Raw genomic sequence first — 14,691 nt, 5'->3', positions numbered from 1 at the left:
CTGATTTTTCTCTAATTTGTAGCATGTAATTTTTCTTTCTGTGTGTAAATGCACACACACCACCAAGCTGATACTAAAGGTTATGTAAAAAAATGAGAATTGTCAAGGAAACTCAAAGAAAAGAACAATAGACCACAATATCTTTATATATAATTATAAAGGTTTTATATAATAGAGATTTTATATATTATCTATTATGAAACTATATCACATATAATAAAGATATAATAATAGATAATACTTTTAAGTATTATCTATTTCTGCATAGCCAATTATCCTCTACCCCCAAATTAGTGGTTTAAAACAATAAGCATTTATTATCTCTCACACTGTCAGTGGGCCAGGATTTCAGGAATAACTTGGCTGGGGACACACTTCAAGGTGGCTCATGCAAATGACTGCCAAATGGATGCTTTTTGTTGAGAGGTGGCCTGTGTCTTCAAGGGGGGCCTTTACAAAGGGCTGCCTGAGTGTCCTCATGACATGGTAGCTGGCTTTCCCTAGAGTGAGAAATCTAATACTAAGGTATCCAGGTGGAAGCTGTCCATTTTATGACCTAGCCTTGGAAGTCACGTCACTGTACTACAGTGAATCACTATGTATGGCCCACATACAGGAAGAGGGGAATTAGCCTCCACCATTTGAAAAAAAGGGTGCCAAAGAAATGGCAGACATATTTTAAAACCAGCATGTTTTTTGAAAGCATATTTATTCACTTACAATATGGTACTGGTTAATGAATAGACAGGTTAATAGAATAATTTAAAGTAGAAAAATAGACTCAAGTATATAGAGAACTTAGCGATAAAGGTAACATCTGAAATCAGTGGGGAAGGAAAGCTATTCAGTAAGTGGTACTGGAATGACTGGGAAGCATTTGGAAAAAAATTTTAATTTTAGGCTTTTTAAAAAACTTTTTAAAAAAGTTTTTTAAACTAGTTTTTTATTGTTATTCTATTAGTTGTCTCAGATTTTTGCTCTTTGCCCTCCTCCATTCATCCCACCCCCTGTTCCCATAGTCAGTTCCCACAGTCAGCTCCTACATTGTTGTCCATGTCTGTGGTAAGCCAGTCAGCAAAAGACAAATACCATATGATCTCACCTCTGAGAAGAATCTAATGAACAAAATATACTAATGAACAAAATAGAACCACAAGCATGGAAACATGGAATAGACTGCCAGTGACCAGAGGGGAGGTGGGAATGGGATAATGGTGGGAAGAAGGGGAAGGGATTAGACAATGTGTATGCTAAGGTTTTCAAGTATTTTTTGTATTCTTTTGCAATTATATTTTATATATTTAGCTTTTTGATCCATTTAGAAGTTACCTTTATGTAGATTGCAAGACACTGAGTTTCAACGTTATTTTTATTTCTCAAATAGGTGGCTAATTACTTCAGTACCATCTCTTGAATAGCACATCATTTTCATATTGATCTGAAATACTATGTTTACTATAAAATCAAATGTACAAACAGAGGCATGAATACATGGAGCAGACTGACAGCTGACAGAGGGGAGGGGGAACTGGATGAAAGAAGGTGAAGGGATCAGCCAAAGAACATACGTGCATAATTCATAGACAACAGTGTGGTGATGGCCAGAGGAAGGAGGGATGGGGCCTGGGTGGAGGTGGGCAAAGGGCAGGGGGGAATGGGGACATCTGTAATAATGTCCACAATGAAAATAAAGTTACATAGAAGTGTATGTGATGGTGGTGTAGTGCAGTGGGGAGCAGATGGCCACATAGCGGTCATAGGCCATGGCCACAAGCAGGAAGCTCTCCAGGTCTGAAAAAAACAGAAGTACATTTGGGCCAAGCAGCCTGCATAGGGGATGGAAGGGACTTGACTCTGCATGTTCTGCAGCAACTTGGGCATTGTGACAGAGGAAAAGCAGAGGTCACAGAAAGACAAATTACTGAGAAAGAAATACATGGGTGTGTGGAGGTGAGTGTCCAGGTGAATAAGCACGATGATGAGGAGGTTCCCCAGGATGGTGGTAAGATACATGACCAGGAACAGGGCATAGAACAGGTTTTGCTGCTCTGGCTCAATGGGCAGTCCCAGAAGAAGGAACTCTGTGATGATGGTTTGATTCCTCCCTGCCATAGCTGTCTCCAGTATCTTTAGAAAGAAAGGATAGTGTCCGTTGAAATTTGAATTTAAAAATGAGTACATTTCAACCTGTACACTTGAAACCCATACAATCTTATTAACCAATGTCACCCCAATAAGTTTAATTAAAAAATAAACAAAAAATTCTGTTGGAGTTTCTCTTTTTTCCTTTTTTAAAATATATTTTATTGATTATGTTATTACAGTTGTCCCATTTCCCTCCGTCACTCCCCTGCATTCTACATACCCCCTCCCACCCACATCCCCCCTTTAGTTCATGTCCACGAGCATATGTATAAGTTCTTTGCNTGCTCTGGCTCAATGGGCAGTCCCAGAAGAAGGAACTCTGTGATGATGGTTTGATTCCTTCCTGCCATAGCTGTCTCCAGTATCTTTAGAAAGAAAGGATAGTGTCCGTTGAAATTTGAATTTAAAAATGAGTACATTTCAACCTGTACACTTGAAACCCATACAATCTTATTAACCAATGTCACCCCAATAAGTTTAATTAAAAAATAAACAAAAAATTCTGTTGGAGTTTCTCTTTTTTCCTTTTTTAAAAAATATTTTATTGATTGTGTTATTACAGTTGTCCCATTTCCCTCCTTCACTCCCCTGCATTCTACATACCCCCTCCCACCCACATCCCCCCCTTTAGTTCATGTCCACGAGCATATGCATAAGTTCTTTGCCTTCTACATTTTCTATACTATTCTTACCCTCCTTTTTTGTATTTTCTACCTACCATCTATGCTACTTATTCTCTGTGCCATTGCCTCCTCTCTCCTCTTCCCACTCTCCTGTTGATAATCCTCCATGTGATCTTCATTTCTGTTCTAGTTGTTTGCTTAGTTTGCTTTTGTTTTTGTTTTAGGTGTGGTTGTTAATGATTGTGAGTTTGCTGTCATTTTACTGTTCATATATTTTATGTTCTTTTTCTTAGATAAATCCCTTGAGTATTTTGTATAATAAGGGCTTGGTGATGATGAACTCCTTTAACTTGACCTTATCTGAGAAGCACTTTATCTGCCCTGATGTAGTTCCCAAGGGAGGACGACTGGTTTGCTTCAATGGTTCTGTTCTGCTGGACGCTGAGACAGACACTTGGCCATTTTGTGTACTGAACCAACAGGCAAATTAAGGAGTTACCATAGAAAACTGGGTTTCTCTACACAGTGAGGAAAGACTGTGTTGGATATCTAGAATATTCTTTGGGGTACCACTTAGTGAAAGTAAATAGAAAACTATAACAACCCAATAAAGTCAATAACTCTGAGGATTCAGACTCTTGAGGAATGAAGGTTGAATGTAAATAACCCCATCTAGTTGAAGTGATGAAGGAACATGGACTGGGTGTGGAAGAAGGCCATAATGTTAGCTATGGCCTTGTGCTCAATTGCAGAGCAAGGAGGAGCTGGAGACTAGGAGTTATTCTGACACATCTGTAGAGAGGTAGAGAGAATGGTGGTGGCAGGGTGATGTTACGGTTTTCTTGGAGAGGTAAGAAGCTAGGTGTACCTTAATAAAATGCAAATCTGGGCTTCTTTTCTATCTCGGTCTGAGGAAGGTTGAACATGATCTGAGAGAGTGTGTCTTTTATTCTTGTCCTTTCCATATGTCTGCATATGGTTAGGCCATAGAAGTCAAATCCTTGTTAGCTGCAGGTTTCTCTCTCCTGGGTGTATTTATGTGGAATTAAGTTGTAGTGAGAGATTCTGCCACCCTGGGAATCTTTCCAACATGTATCTTTCATGGTAGTACCCCGATGGCTTCTCGTTGCCCAGAGGCTAAAAGCCTAAACTACACTTGAAGTGATTTTAGGATATCCACAGTCTTGCCCATGCTTGTTTTTATGGCTTCTACAGCTATCCTGTTTCACCTGCAAAAGGTAGGCCCCAGTCTCATAGGACCACTGTCCGTTAAGTAGGCAGTGGTTAAGCATCAGTACATGAGCTTCTCTCCGACCCCACCTTCCCTCCAAAGTATAGTTAGGTGTGACCTGTGACTAATCAATCACTGCCTAAGGACTCTGAGAGCATTTGTCCTGAGAAATCCTGGATAATGACTTTGTCTTCCAGGAGTTCCTCTGGGATCTAGCCTCCTCTGGGATCCATGGCCCCTTAAGCCCAAGGATGTGTAGAACTGGAGATGTGAGAAGGGATGATATAGACACAGGTGATGACTACAGGGGTTGTTTTTTCACACACCTTAGTGAATGAAGGGGAGCGTAATCTCAGGCCAGGATCCTGGAATCGCCATCAGATAGACTGGGTTAGGTAGAAGACAAATGAGCTAGTCTTTTAGGGTCCTTCCAACCCTAAAAGAGGGTCTCATGTGCTGTTCTGCAGCACAGTTTTTCAGGTATAAGAATCCTCTTCTCTGCCTCTCAGCCTCACAAGATTTCTTCAAATTCTAGAAATATTTTGACTGATGTTCACCAGTTTTTAATGATAGCATTCGTAAGTATTACTATGTAATGTATGTCTCGAGATTGTATCATTTCAACAAAAGGCATCTGTGTGAGGCAGGCATTCAATACAGATTAACCCTTGACTATATGTTTGAATTACATAAGGAGCTTTAAAATATTTTGGATGGGCTCTCCCTCTCCAGAGAGGCTGACTACATTTATTGGGGGAGGGTGCAGTAATCTATTTTTAAAAACATGCTGCATGTTCTTACTGCTCAAAATGTTGCCCACAGATCAGCAGAGTTGCATTACAAAATGTAAAATTTGTGCAGACTGACAACTACTGATTCACCAGGTTAAGATGAAGCATCCATAATTGAGCAGCTGANTATTACTAGGTAATGTATGTCTCGAGATTGTATCATTTCAACAAAAGGCATCTGTGTGAGGCAGGCATTCAATACAGATTAACCCTTGACTGTATGTTTGAATTACATAAGGAGCTTTAAAATATTTTGGATGGGCTCTCCCTCTCCAGAGAGGCTGACTACATTTATTGGGGGAGGGTGCAGTAATCTGTTTTTAAAAACATGCTGCATGTTCTTACTGCTCAAAATGTTGTCCACAGATCAGCAGAGTTGCATTACAAAATGTAAAATTTGTGCAGACTGACAACTACTGATTCACCAGGTTAAGATGAAGCATCCATAATTGAGCAGCTGAAGCCCATAAGCCTGATCTGGGGCTGGGGTCTGATGCAAGTGCAGCTGGCTCTGGTTTGTGATTCCTAGTGAAAGTCTTGACTAGCAGATGGGTCCCACTTATTTCCCTGGGGAGAAAAATTCTGAGAAAGTAGGTATGCGAAACCTCATTTGATGCTTCTCTCTACTGAAAAACCAACCCATTATTTCCAGACTTAAAAAATTATTAACATGGCTCAATTAAACAGCATCAACAGGATGGAAACCCCAGCAGTTGGACTCAGTTATGTTTCTTTAAGGAAGGAACTTCCCACATCCCTTTGGACTCCTCCTTAGCATTCTTTGTCTGCTCTGAGGCACATTCTGAGGTATGGATATCTGGAGAACAACTAGAGGAAGAGGGTAGAATTTATCTTAATCCCTTCCTTTTTCTCCCCTCATCAGCAAACCTCCCCATCAGGTTTATTTTTCACATCAATATCATTATGTCCTGTGAGCATCCACACAAGCAGAGAGCGACAGTGTGGATGTAGGTACTGGGTTGTCTGTTTACGATAAAGAGTAGTGTGGTTGAGGTAGTGTAATATTTTCTAGAAGTCTGAGGTTACATTCAGGAATTCTGTAATAAAGCATCAAAAACTAGTAAGATCTTGTTCTGACAATACTTAGTAGATGTAGATATTCTAACTTAACAGGAGTTTTCTGGAATGCATGTCTAAGCCTGAAGTACAGCCAATAATTGTTCACGAAACATCAGCTACTTGGAGGCACTGTGCCAGGTGCTGGCCTTGCTGCAGCTGCGGTCTTTCTTGCATGGGATTGACAATCCAGTAGGGAAGAGAGTGATGAACAAATAATCCCAACGGGACTAGGTGCTGTGGGAACAAGCACAGGATGCTGTGGAAACATAGCAGTGGGTTCTCGCCTGGTCTGGGGAGAGAGAAGGGTTATGACTTGAGCCTGAGTTTCTTTTACTGAGATGAGAGAGACTTAGAGAAGTGGATTGAGAGAGGGGTGGGGTGAGATTATGAGTTTTGTTTGGGGATCTTTTGAACTGAAGATGCTTATGAAATTACATGAGGACATAATCATTAAGTAATTGATGGGACAGTTCTGAAAGTGATAGAGTTTTATCCATGAGATAAACGTATATGGTAATTGATGCCATGGGAATATGCAGGCTTTTTAGGTCTGGACACAGAAAATTATAAGAAAATAGTGTCTAAGAAAAAGCCCAAAGAAGCACCAATATATATGATACCATTAGAGAGAAACCAGTCACAGTTACTGAGAATAAATGCCCAGGGAAGTATAAGGAGAACCACTGGGATCACACTGAAGATAACAGATGAGAGTGTTTTAGAGGGGCGGGAAGAGTCAATATTGTTACAAGCTAATTAATAAAAAATGAGAAAATAAGTCTGAAAAGTGCCTTGGATTTAGTGATATATTTGTGGTGACAGAAAGTACTGTTATAAATAATGAGTAAAACCAATCATTGAAGAGCAACTAACAGACCACATATCACAGAAATGTGTTTACTTTTACTCAGATTTTTAATGGACACTGTGATTTTTCCCTTAAGACACTGGACACAGAACATGACTGGACGAAATCAAACTATCATCACATCCTTCTTCCTCCAGGGCCTGACAGTTGAGCCAGAGCAGCAAAACCTGTTCTATGCCCTGTTCCTGGCCATGTATCTTACCACCATCCTGGGGAACCTCCTCATCATCGTGCTTATTCACCTGGACTCTCACCTCCATACACCCATGTATTTCTTTCTCAGTAATTTGTCTTTCTGTGACCTCTGCTTTTCCTCTGTCACAATGCCCAAGTTGCTGCAGAACATGCAGAGTCAAGTCCCTTCCATCCCCTATGCAGGCTGCTTGGCCCAAATGTACTTCTTTCTGTTTTTTTCAGACCTGGAGAGCTTCCTGCTTGTGGCCATGGCCTATGACCGCTATGTGGCCATCTGCTCCCCGCTGCACTACACCACCATCATGAGTCCCAAGCTCTGTTTCTCTCTGGTGGTGCTTTCCTGGGTGCTGACCACGTTGCATGCCCTGTTACACACTCTTCTCATGGCTAGATTGTGTTTTTGTGCTGACAACAAGATCCCCCACTTTTTCTGTGACATGTCTGCTCTGCTGAAGCTGTCCTGCTCTGACACTGGAGTTAATGAGTTGGTGATATTTATCATGGGAGGGCTTATTCTTGTCATCCCATTCCTACTCATCATCATGTCCTATGCACGAATTGTGTCTTCCATCCTCAAGGTCCCTTCTGTTAGAGGCATCTGCAAGGCCTTCTCCACCTGTGGCTCCCACCTGTCTGTGGTGTCACTGTTCTATGGGACAGTTATTGGTCTCTATTTATGCCCATCAGCAGATAACTCTACTGTTAAGGAGATCGTCATGGCTATGATGTACACTGTGGTGACCCCCATGCTGAATCCCTTCATCTACAGCCTAAGGAACAGAGACATGAAGGGAGCCCTGGGAAGAGTCTTTCTCAAAAAGAAAGCTTCCTTCTCTGTATGATGGTAAAGCTTGGATTTTTAAAAAATTTATTCAATTGTTTAATCCTCATCTGAGGATATATTTATTGATTTGAGAGAGAGACAGAGAGAGAGAAGAGTGGTGGGTGGAGAGAGAGAATGGGAATCATCAATATGAGAGAGAAACATCAATTGGTTGCCTCCTATAAGCTCCCTGATGGGATCAAACCCACATCCTAAGCATGTGCCCTGACTGGGGATTGAACTGGCAAACTTTTGGTGTATGGGAGTCATCAATCAGTGCTATTTATTGAATTTATTGGGGTGACATTGGTTAATTAGATTATATAGTTTTCAGATGTACATTTCTATGATACATGAGAAAAGAGTCAATACTGCCATTTGTGACAATGTAGATGGGCCTTGAGAATATCATGCTAAGTGAAATAAGTCAGAAAGAAAAAGAACCATATATAGTCACTCATATGTGAGATATAAAATGGAATTTTTAGCCTTGGCTTGTGTGGCTCAGTTTGTTGGAGCATTGTCCCACAAACCAAAATGTTGTGGGTTCAATGCCTTAAACTTATGAGTAAGGTTATGGGTTCAATTCTCAGTCAGGGCATATACATAAGTTGCAGATTCTATTCTGGTCTAGTGCATACACAAGGCAATTGATTGATGTTTCTCTCACATCAATATTTCTCTCCCTTCTTCTCTCTCTCTGAAATTAAAAAGTTTTAAAGTGGATTTTTTGTATAATTTTATATACTAGATACATTGATATTAGTATTGGGGTATTAACCACACTTGTTAGTATTGATCTTTTAAAAATTGTGTATTAAACAATTGTATGATAAGTAAAAGAAATGAAGTGGAGGTATGTCATTGAGCTTGGAAAGGGGATCTCAGTGACTTGCTAGCAAGGTCTTCCTCTTTGTTATTCCCTAGTGACCCTGAAAAGCAGCCTATTAAACTTTTAACTCACCTTTCTGTCTTCAGTTGTGGAGCCACTAATTTACTGTGTTATTTCACTTAATTAAAACTTTGTTTTTTAAAAAATACTGTGTCCTCAGTTAATATTGACTGAAAATCAAACATCTCACTCTACTCAATACCTCTGCTAAACTGGATTATTTATTGTTGTGTCGGGGCCTAAAGACAGCGGATGCGATCTATCAAGAAGATCGCACCAGGAGAGCTTGGCTGAGGCAACCCAAACAGGATATTGCAGCCGAGCCAGGTGGCCCCACCCTTGGGGGCATCCCTGGATCAGGAGTACTAACTACCAATCAAGATGCTGATCACGCGCCCACCCACCAACCGTCGCTAAGAGCATGCAGTGAGCATGCACAGGACAACCTATTAGAACCACTTCCCCTTTTTCCCTGCCCCTATATAACAGCCCCGCTCAAAATAAAATTTGCAGCTTGATCAGAATCCTTTGTCTTGCTGCCTTTCTTTGCACCTCTTGTTCCCATCCCTATTCATCCGTTTCAGGTAGACTCAGGACCCCAGTTGACTGTTCCGCAGACGGAACATTGTTGAATGTAATTTTTTTTTCTTGAAGGAAAAGTTTTATTTCTTTTCAGCATAGAAATGACAAACTGGAGGAAAGGTGTGGGGGTGGAAGTGTTTTTATTTGGAGAGGTTTGACTCTCTTGAGTAGAATTTCTGCATTGGCTCATTGAACATATTTTTACTCTCACTTCCTTTTTGAAAAAATATTTTATTGTTTTTCTATTACAGTGGTCCCAATTTCCCCCCTTTGCCCTCCTTCAGCCCATCCCACTGTCTGCTTGCCCAGCCATTTCCCACAATGTTGTCCATGTCCATGGGTCATTCATACATGTTCCTTAACCTCTCTCTTCCTGAGCAAGTGCTCACAACATTCTGTCTCTCAACATTTTCTTCTTTGATTTATTTTCATATTTACGTTGTCTTTAAATTTTTTTATTGTTGTTCAGTTACATTTGTACATTTATTGTTGTCATGTTACATTCAGTTACATGTTGCTCTCCCCTGCCCCACCCAACTCCTGCTTCCAAAGACAATCCCCACCCTATTGTCCTTGTCCATGGATCCTTTGTACAGAAGGACCCATGATTTGATCCCAAAGTATAATATCTATCTTCTTTACAATAATAGTTTAGTTTGTCTTTATGTAGGAGCTAATTCATTCTTTGGGTCCTAAACATTCCTCCCTCTGGTATAGAAAAGAAAGCCAAAGTCTGCTTAACAGCTTCACTTAGAATGTTTTTAATTTAATTTAAATTATTTTATTGTTGTTCAATTACAGTTATTTATATTTTCTCTCCACCCCTCCCCCTCACCCCTCCAACCCACCTGCCTCCCTTGCTTCCACTTTCCCCCTTGGTTTTGTCCATGTGTCCTTTATAGCAGTTGCTGAAAATCTTCTCCCTACTGTTGTCGCCCCCCGCCCCCACTCTGGCTATTGTTAGATTGTACTTAATTTCAATGTCTCTGGTTATATTTTGTATGCTTTTTTCTTTTGTTGATTATATTGCAGTTAAAGGTGAGATCATATAATATTTGTCCCTCATCGCCTGGCTTATTTTACTTAGCATAATGCTCTCCAGTTCCATCCATGCTGTTGCAAAGGGTACAAGCTCCTTCTTTCTCTCTGCTGCATAGAATTCCATTGTGTAAATGTACCATAGTTTTTTCATCCATTCATTTACTGATGGGCACTTCGGTTGCTTCCAGCACATGGCTATTGTAAATTGTGCTGCTATGAACATTGGGGTGCATAGATTCTTTTGGATTGGTGTATCAGGGCTCTCAGGGTATAATCCCAGCAGTGAAATTGCTGGGTCAAAAGGCAAATCCATTTTTAGTTTTCTGAGGAAATTCCATACTTTTTTCACAGTGGCTGCACCAGCTCGCAAGCCTGCATTCCCACCAACAGTGCACTAGCATTCCCTTTTCTCCACATCCTGTCCAACACTTGTTTGTTGATTTGTTTATGGTGGCCATTTTGACTGGTGTGAGGTGGTATCTCACTGTGGTTTTAATTTGCATCTCTCTGATGGCTAGTGGTGCTGAGCATCTTTTCATGTGTCTCAGGGCCCTCTGTATGTCCTCTTTGGAGAAGTGTCTGTTTAAGTCTTTTGCCCATTTTTTAATTGAGTCTTTTTGTCTCCCTGGAGTGGAGTTGTGGGAGTTCTTTATATATTTTTGGAGATCAAGCCCCTGTCCAAGGTATCATTGGCAAATATGTTTTCCCATATGGTTGGCTATCTTTTCATTTTAATGCTTTTTCTTTAAAAATTTTTAAAAATTGTATTGATTATGCGGTTACGGTTGTACCTTTTGCCCCCTTTCATTCCCCTCCACACGGCACCCTCCCTCCCACCTGCATTCCTTCTCTCCTTAGTGCATGTCCACAGGTCATACATATCAATTCTTTGGCTTCTCCATTTCCTATACAATTCTTAATCTCCCCCTGTCTATTTTGTACCTACAATTTTTACTTCTTATTCTGTGTACCTTTTCCCCCATTCTCTCCCCTCCAGTTCCCCACTGATAACCCTCCATGAGATCTCCATTTCTGTGATTCTGTTCCTATTCTAGTTGTTTGCTTAGTTTGTTTTTGTTTTTTTAGGTTCAGTTGTTGATAGTTGTGAGTTGTCCATTGGCAACTATGAACATTTTACTTCTTTTTCTTAGATAAGTTCATTTAACATCTCACATGGTAAGGGCTTGGTGATGATGAATTCCTTTAACTTGATCTTATCTGGGAAGCACTTTATCTGCCCTTCTATTCTAAATAATAGCTTTGCTGGATAGAGTAATCTTGAGTGGAGGTCCTTGCCTTTTGTGACTTTGAATACTTCTTTGCAGCCCCTTCTTGCCTGCAAGGTTTCTTTTGAGAAATCAGCTGATAGTCTTATGGGAACTCCTTTGTAGGGAACTGTCTCCTTTTCTCTTACTGCTTTTAAGATTCTCTCCTTCATTTTAATCTTGGCTAATGTAATTATGACGTGCCTTGGTGTGTTCCTCTTTGGGTCCAACTTCTCTGGGACTCTGTGAGCTTCCTGGACTTCCTGGAAGTCTATTTCCTTCACCAGATTGGGGAAGTATTTTTTCATTATTTTTTCAAATAAGTTTTCAATCTCTTGCTCTTTCTCTTCTCCTTCTGGTACCCCTAGGATTCAGTTGTTGGAACATTTCAAATTGTCCCAGATGTTCCCAAGCTCTCCTCATTTTTTTGAATTCTTGTTTCTCCATTCTGTTCTGGTTGAATGTTTGTTTCTTCCTTTTACTCCAAACCATTGATATGAGTCTTGGTTTACTTCCCTTTACTGCTGGTTCTATGTACATTTTTCTTTATTTTGCTTCTCATAGCCTTCACTTTTTCCTTTGTTTTGTGACCATACTCAACCATTTCTGTGACCATCCTGATTAGCTGTGACCAACCTTCTTTTGGTTGGTTTTGAACTCTGCATCTGATAGGCTGGCTATCTCTTCATTGCTTAGTTGTATTTTTTCTGGAACTTTGATCTGTTCTTTCATTTGGGCCTTTTTTTTTTTTATGTCCAAATGGGCCTGTTACATAGTAAGGGGCAGAGCCTTAGGTATTTGCCAGGGCAGGACAACCCACTTTGCTGTGTTGTTGCGCTGTATGTTGGGGAGGGGTCCAAGAGGGAACAATGACACTTGCTCAGCTCTGGGCCACTTTCAGCCACTCCTCCCACTACCCACAAGCAAACTGGGCCCTTATGGTAATGATTGCTAGGTGTGTGGGGTGGGTACATTCTAGGACCCTGTGGATCTCCCCATTGAACTTTCCTGTGAGGCTGGGGATTCCTCCCACTGCTGCAATGCACAGGTTTTTTCAGAGGTTTTGAGGTTTTATTTCCCTGAACTGGAACCTTTGGTTGCATTGTCTGTCTCCCTCCCTTGTTGTTCCTCTCAGTTTATCTGCAAGCAAATGTGGGACTACCTGGTCTGCCAGCTGCTGCCTCAGCCACCCAGGTCCTCCAGCTACCATCTTTCCACTAGTACTCTCCCCCTACTGCTGCCAGACTCCACCCGTCCTACCCATCTGGATGAATGTTTCTTCTTTAATGCCTTGGTTGTTGGACTTCTATACAGTTCAATTTCCTGGGAGTTCCTGCTTTCTTTTGTTTTGTTTTTTAATTTGTTGTTGTCCTTCTTTTGGTTGTGCAAAGAGGCAAAGCGTATCTACTTACACCTCCATCTTGGCTGGAAGTTAACAGCTTTACTTTTTAAGGGTGTCTCTTTTCTGCTTAGTATTTTGGAATTTATCAACAAATTTTATACCTATGATCTTAATATACTCTTGTGATGAATTCTACTTCTTCATGGAATCATGTCTCCATTATAAAGAGTGAAAAATGTGGAATTTGATGACTAGCCAGGGTCCCAGTGTGGATCAGTATTGAGCTTACTTAATGTCTCAGTGTATCTAAGTTCAGGTATTTTTCTTCTCATTTCCCCCCACATGAGAAAAAATGGGAGCAGGCATTTAATTTATAGTCTGAGTTCCACATATGGCATTGTCTAGGTTTCCAATGTGGGTTCATATTTTCCTTATTCTCCCTTCTAATTGATGGCATCTGAATCTGTAATTTTAATCTTTTCATGTATTCTGCCTACCTCCACATCTCTGTGTGTGATCTAGAATTTTCTCTAGTGTTGGGGGCCACTTTTGTGTGGTATTGGAAACTATAGCCCCAAGCAACAAAGGTCTTGCCTGTAAGTCTTGACCAGAACACCAGGAATGCATGTGGCAGGCATGACCCAATACTAACACTGAGGGTTCCTGTGGGAAATCAGGCCTGAAGAATACGTTGTATCCTTTGAAGCTTGCCTTGCTTTGTATAGCCCTGTTGATGTAAACCAGATGTTTAAATTCAAATCATAAGAGAGTGAACTCCTAATCTCACAACTCACGCCTTAACGACCTTCTGCTATTAGCATATATAACAGACTTGACCTGAGGCAGACCTCTGTGTTTCCTCAATTGTTTTCTATGGATAGCATCTGTTCTCTGTAACTATGGCTTTTAGACTTTTATTGATAAGCTTTGCATGCCTGCTGTATATTCCTGCACATACTGAGCTCAATAAAATTCATTTCAGTGAAGGGCTCAGGCCATTCCCAGCTACAGGAAATTGCCACCCCCTTTTCCACTGGAACAAGAGATTGTGTCCAGGACAACTGATTTTCCTACACAGCAGCCAGGAGAACTCTACGGGTTGGGGCTTCCCACACTCTAGTTCTTTATCTTTATTTTTATCTTCATAGTGGACATCTCTACATACAATCTATGAACACTTCAGTTTTAACATGCAAAAATTGAAGTTTGGTCTATGTTTTATATTCCACTTGTTTTTAATTTTATTGAAGTACAATTTACAAAAATTGCACACATTTGTTTTATATGTTGATGAATTTGAATATATACATGCACATATGACATATCATCACAACCAAAGTATTAAGCATATTTATCACCTCCAAGAATTTTCTAATGTTTTTGTGGTTTTTCTTTTTTTTTTTTTTTTTTGGTAAAAACACTTAACATGCAATCTATTTTCAACATATTGTAGAGCTCACAATTCCATATTATTAGCTCTAGTTACTATGTTTTACAGCGAATCTTTAAAACTTACTCATTTTACATAACAGAAACTTTATACCCATTTAAAACACTCTTATTTTTTCCTTACTCGCCCCCACTCTACTCTTGACAACTACCATTCTATTTTCTCTAGAAATTCAACTGTTTTAGACAGTTCGACTGTTTTTCTCTAGAAACTCAACCTCATACAAGCAGAATGACACTATCCATTCTTGTGTAACTGGGCTATTTCATTTAACATAATATTCTCTCATCCATCCATGTCCTGTCAAATGGCAGGATTACCTTCTTTTGTTAAGTTTGAATAATATTTTACTGTTTGTGTATA

At 40.2% G+C, this 14,691-nt stretch overlaps 1 protein-coding gene across 1 annotated transcript; it reads left to right on the top strand.

Annotated features, from left to right (window-relative positions):
- Positions 1-6,830: 6,830 nt before the first annotated feature.
- On the top strand, positions 6,831-7,824 carry LOC118975575 (olfactory receptor-like protein DTMT). Its single transcript, XM_037029586.1, has one exon. The coding sequence runs from the start codon at positions 6,831-6,833 to the stop codon at positions 7,773-7,775; it is 945 nt and encodes a 314-aa protein (XP_036885481.1). The 3' UTR covers positions 7,776-7,824.
- Positions 7,825-14,691: the final 6,867 nt, after the last annotated feature.

This window comes from Sturnira hondurensis, unplaced genomic scaffold (assembly GCF_014824575.4).
Source record: "Sturnira hondurensis isolate 20B ecotype Veracruz unplaced genomic scaffold, ASM1482457v3 Scaffold0020374, whole genome shotgun sequence".
Lineage (NCBI taxonomy): Eukaryota > Metazoa > Chordata > Mammalia > Chiroptera > Phyllostomidae > Sturnira > Sturnira hondurensis.
This window is presented reverse-complemented; position numbering and strand designations above follow the sequence as displayed.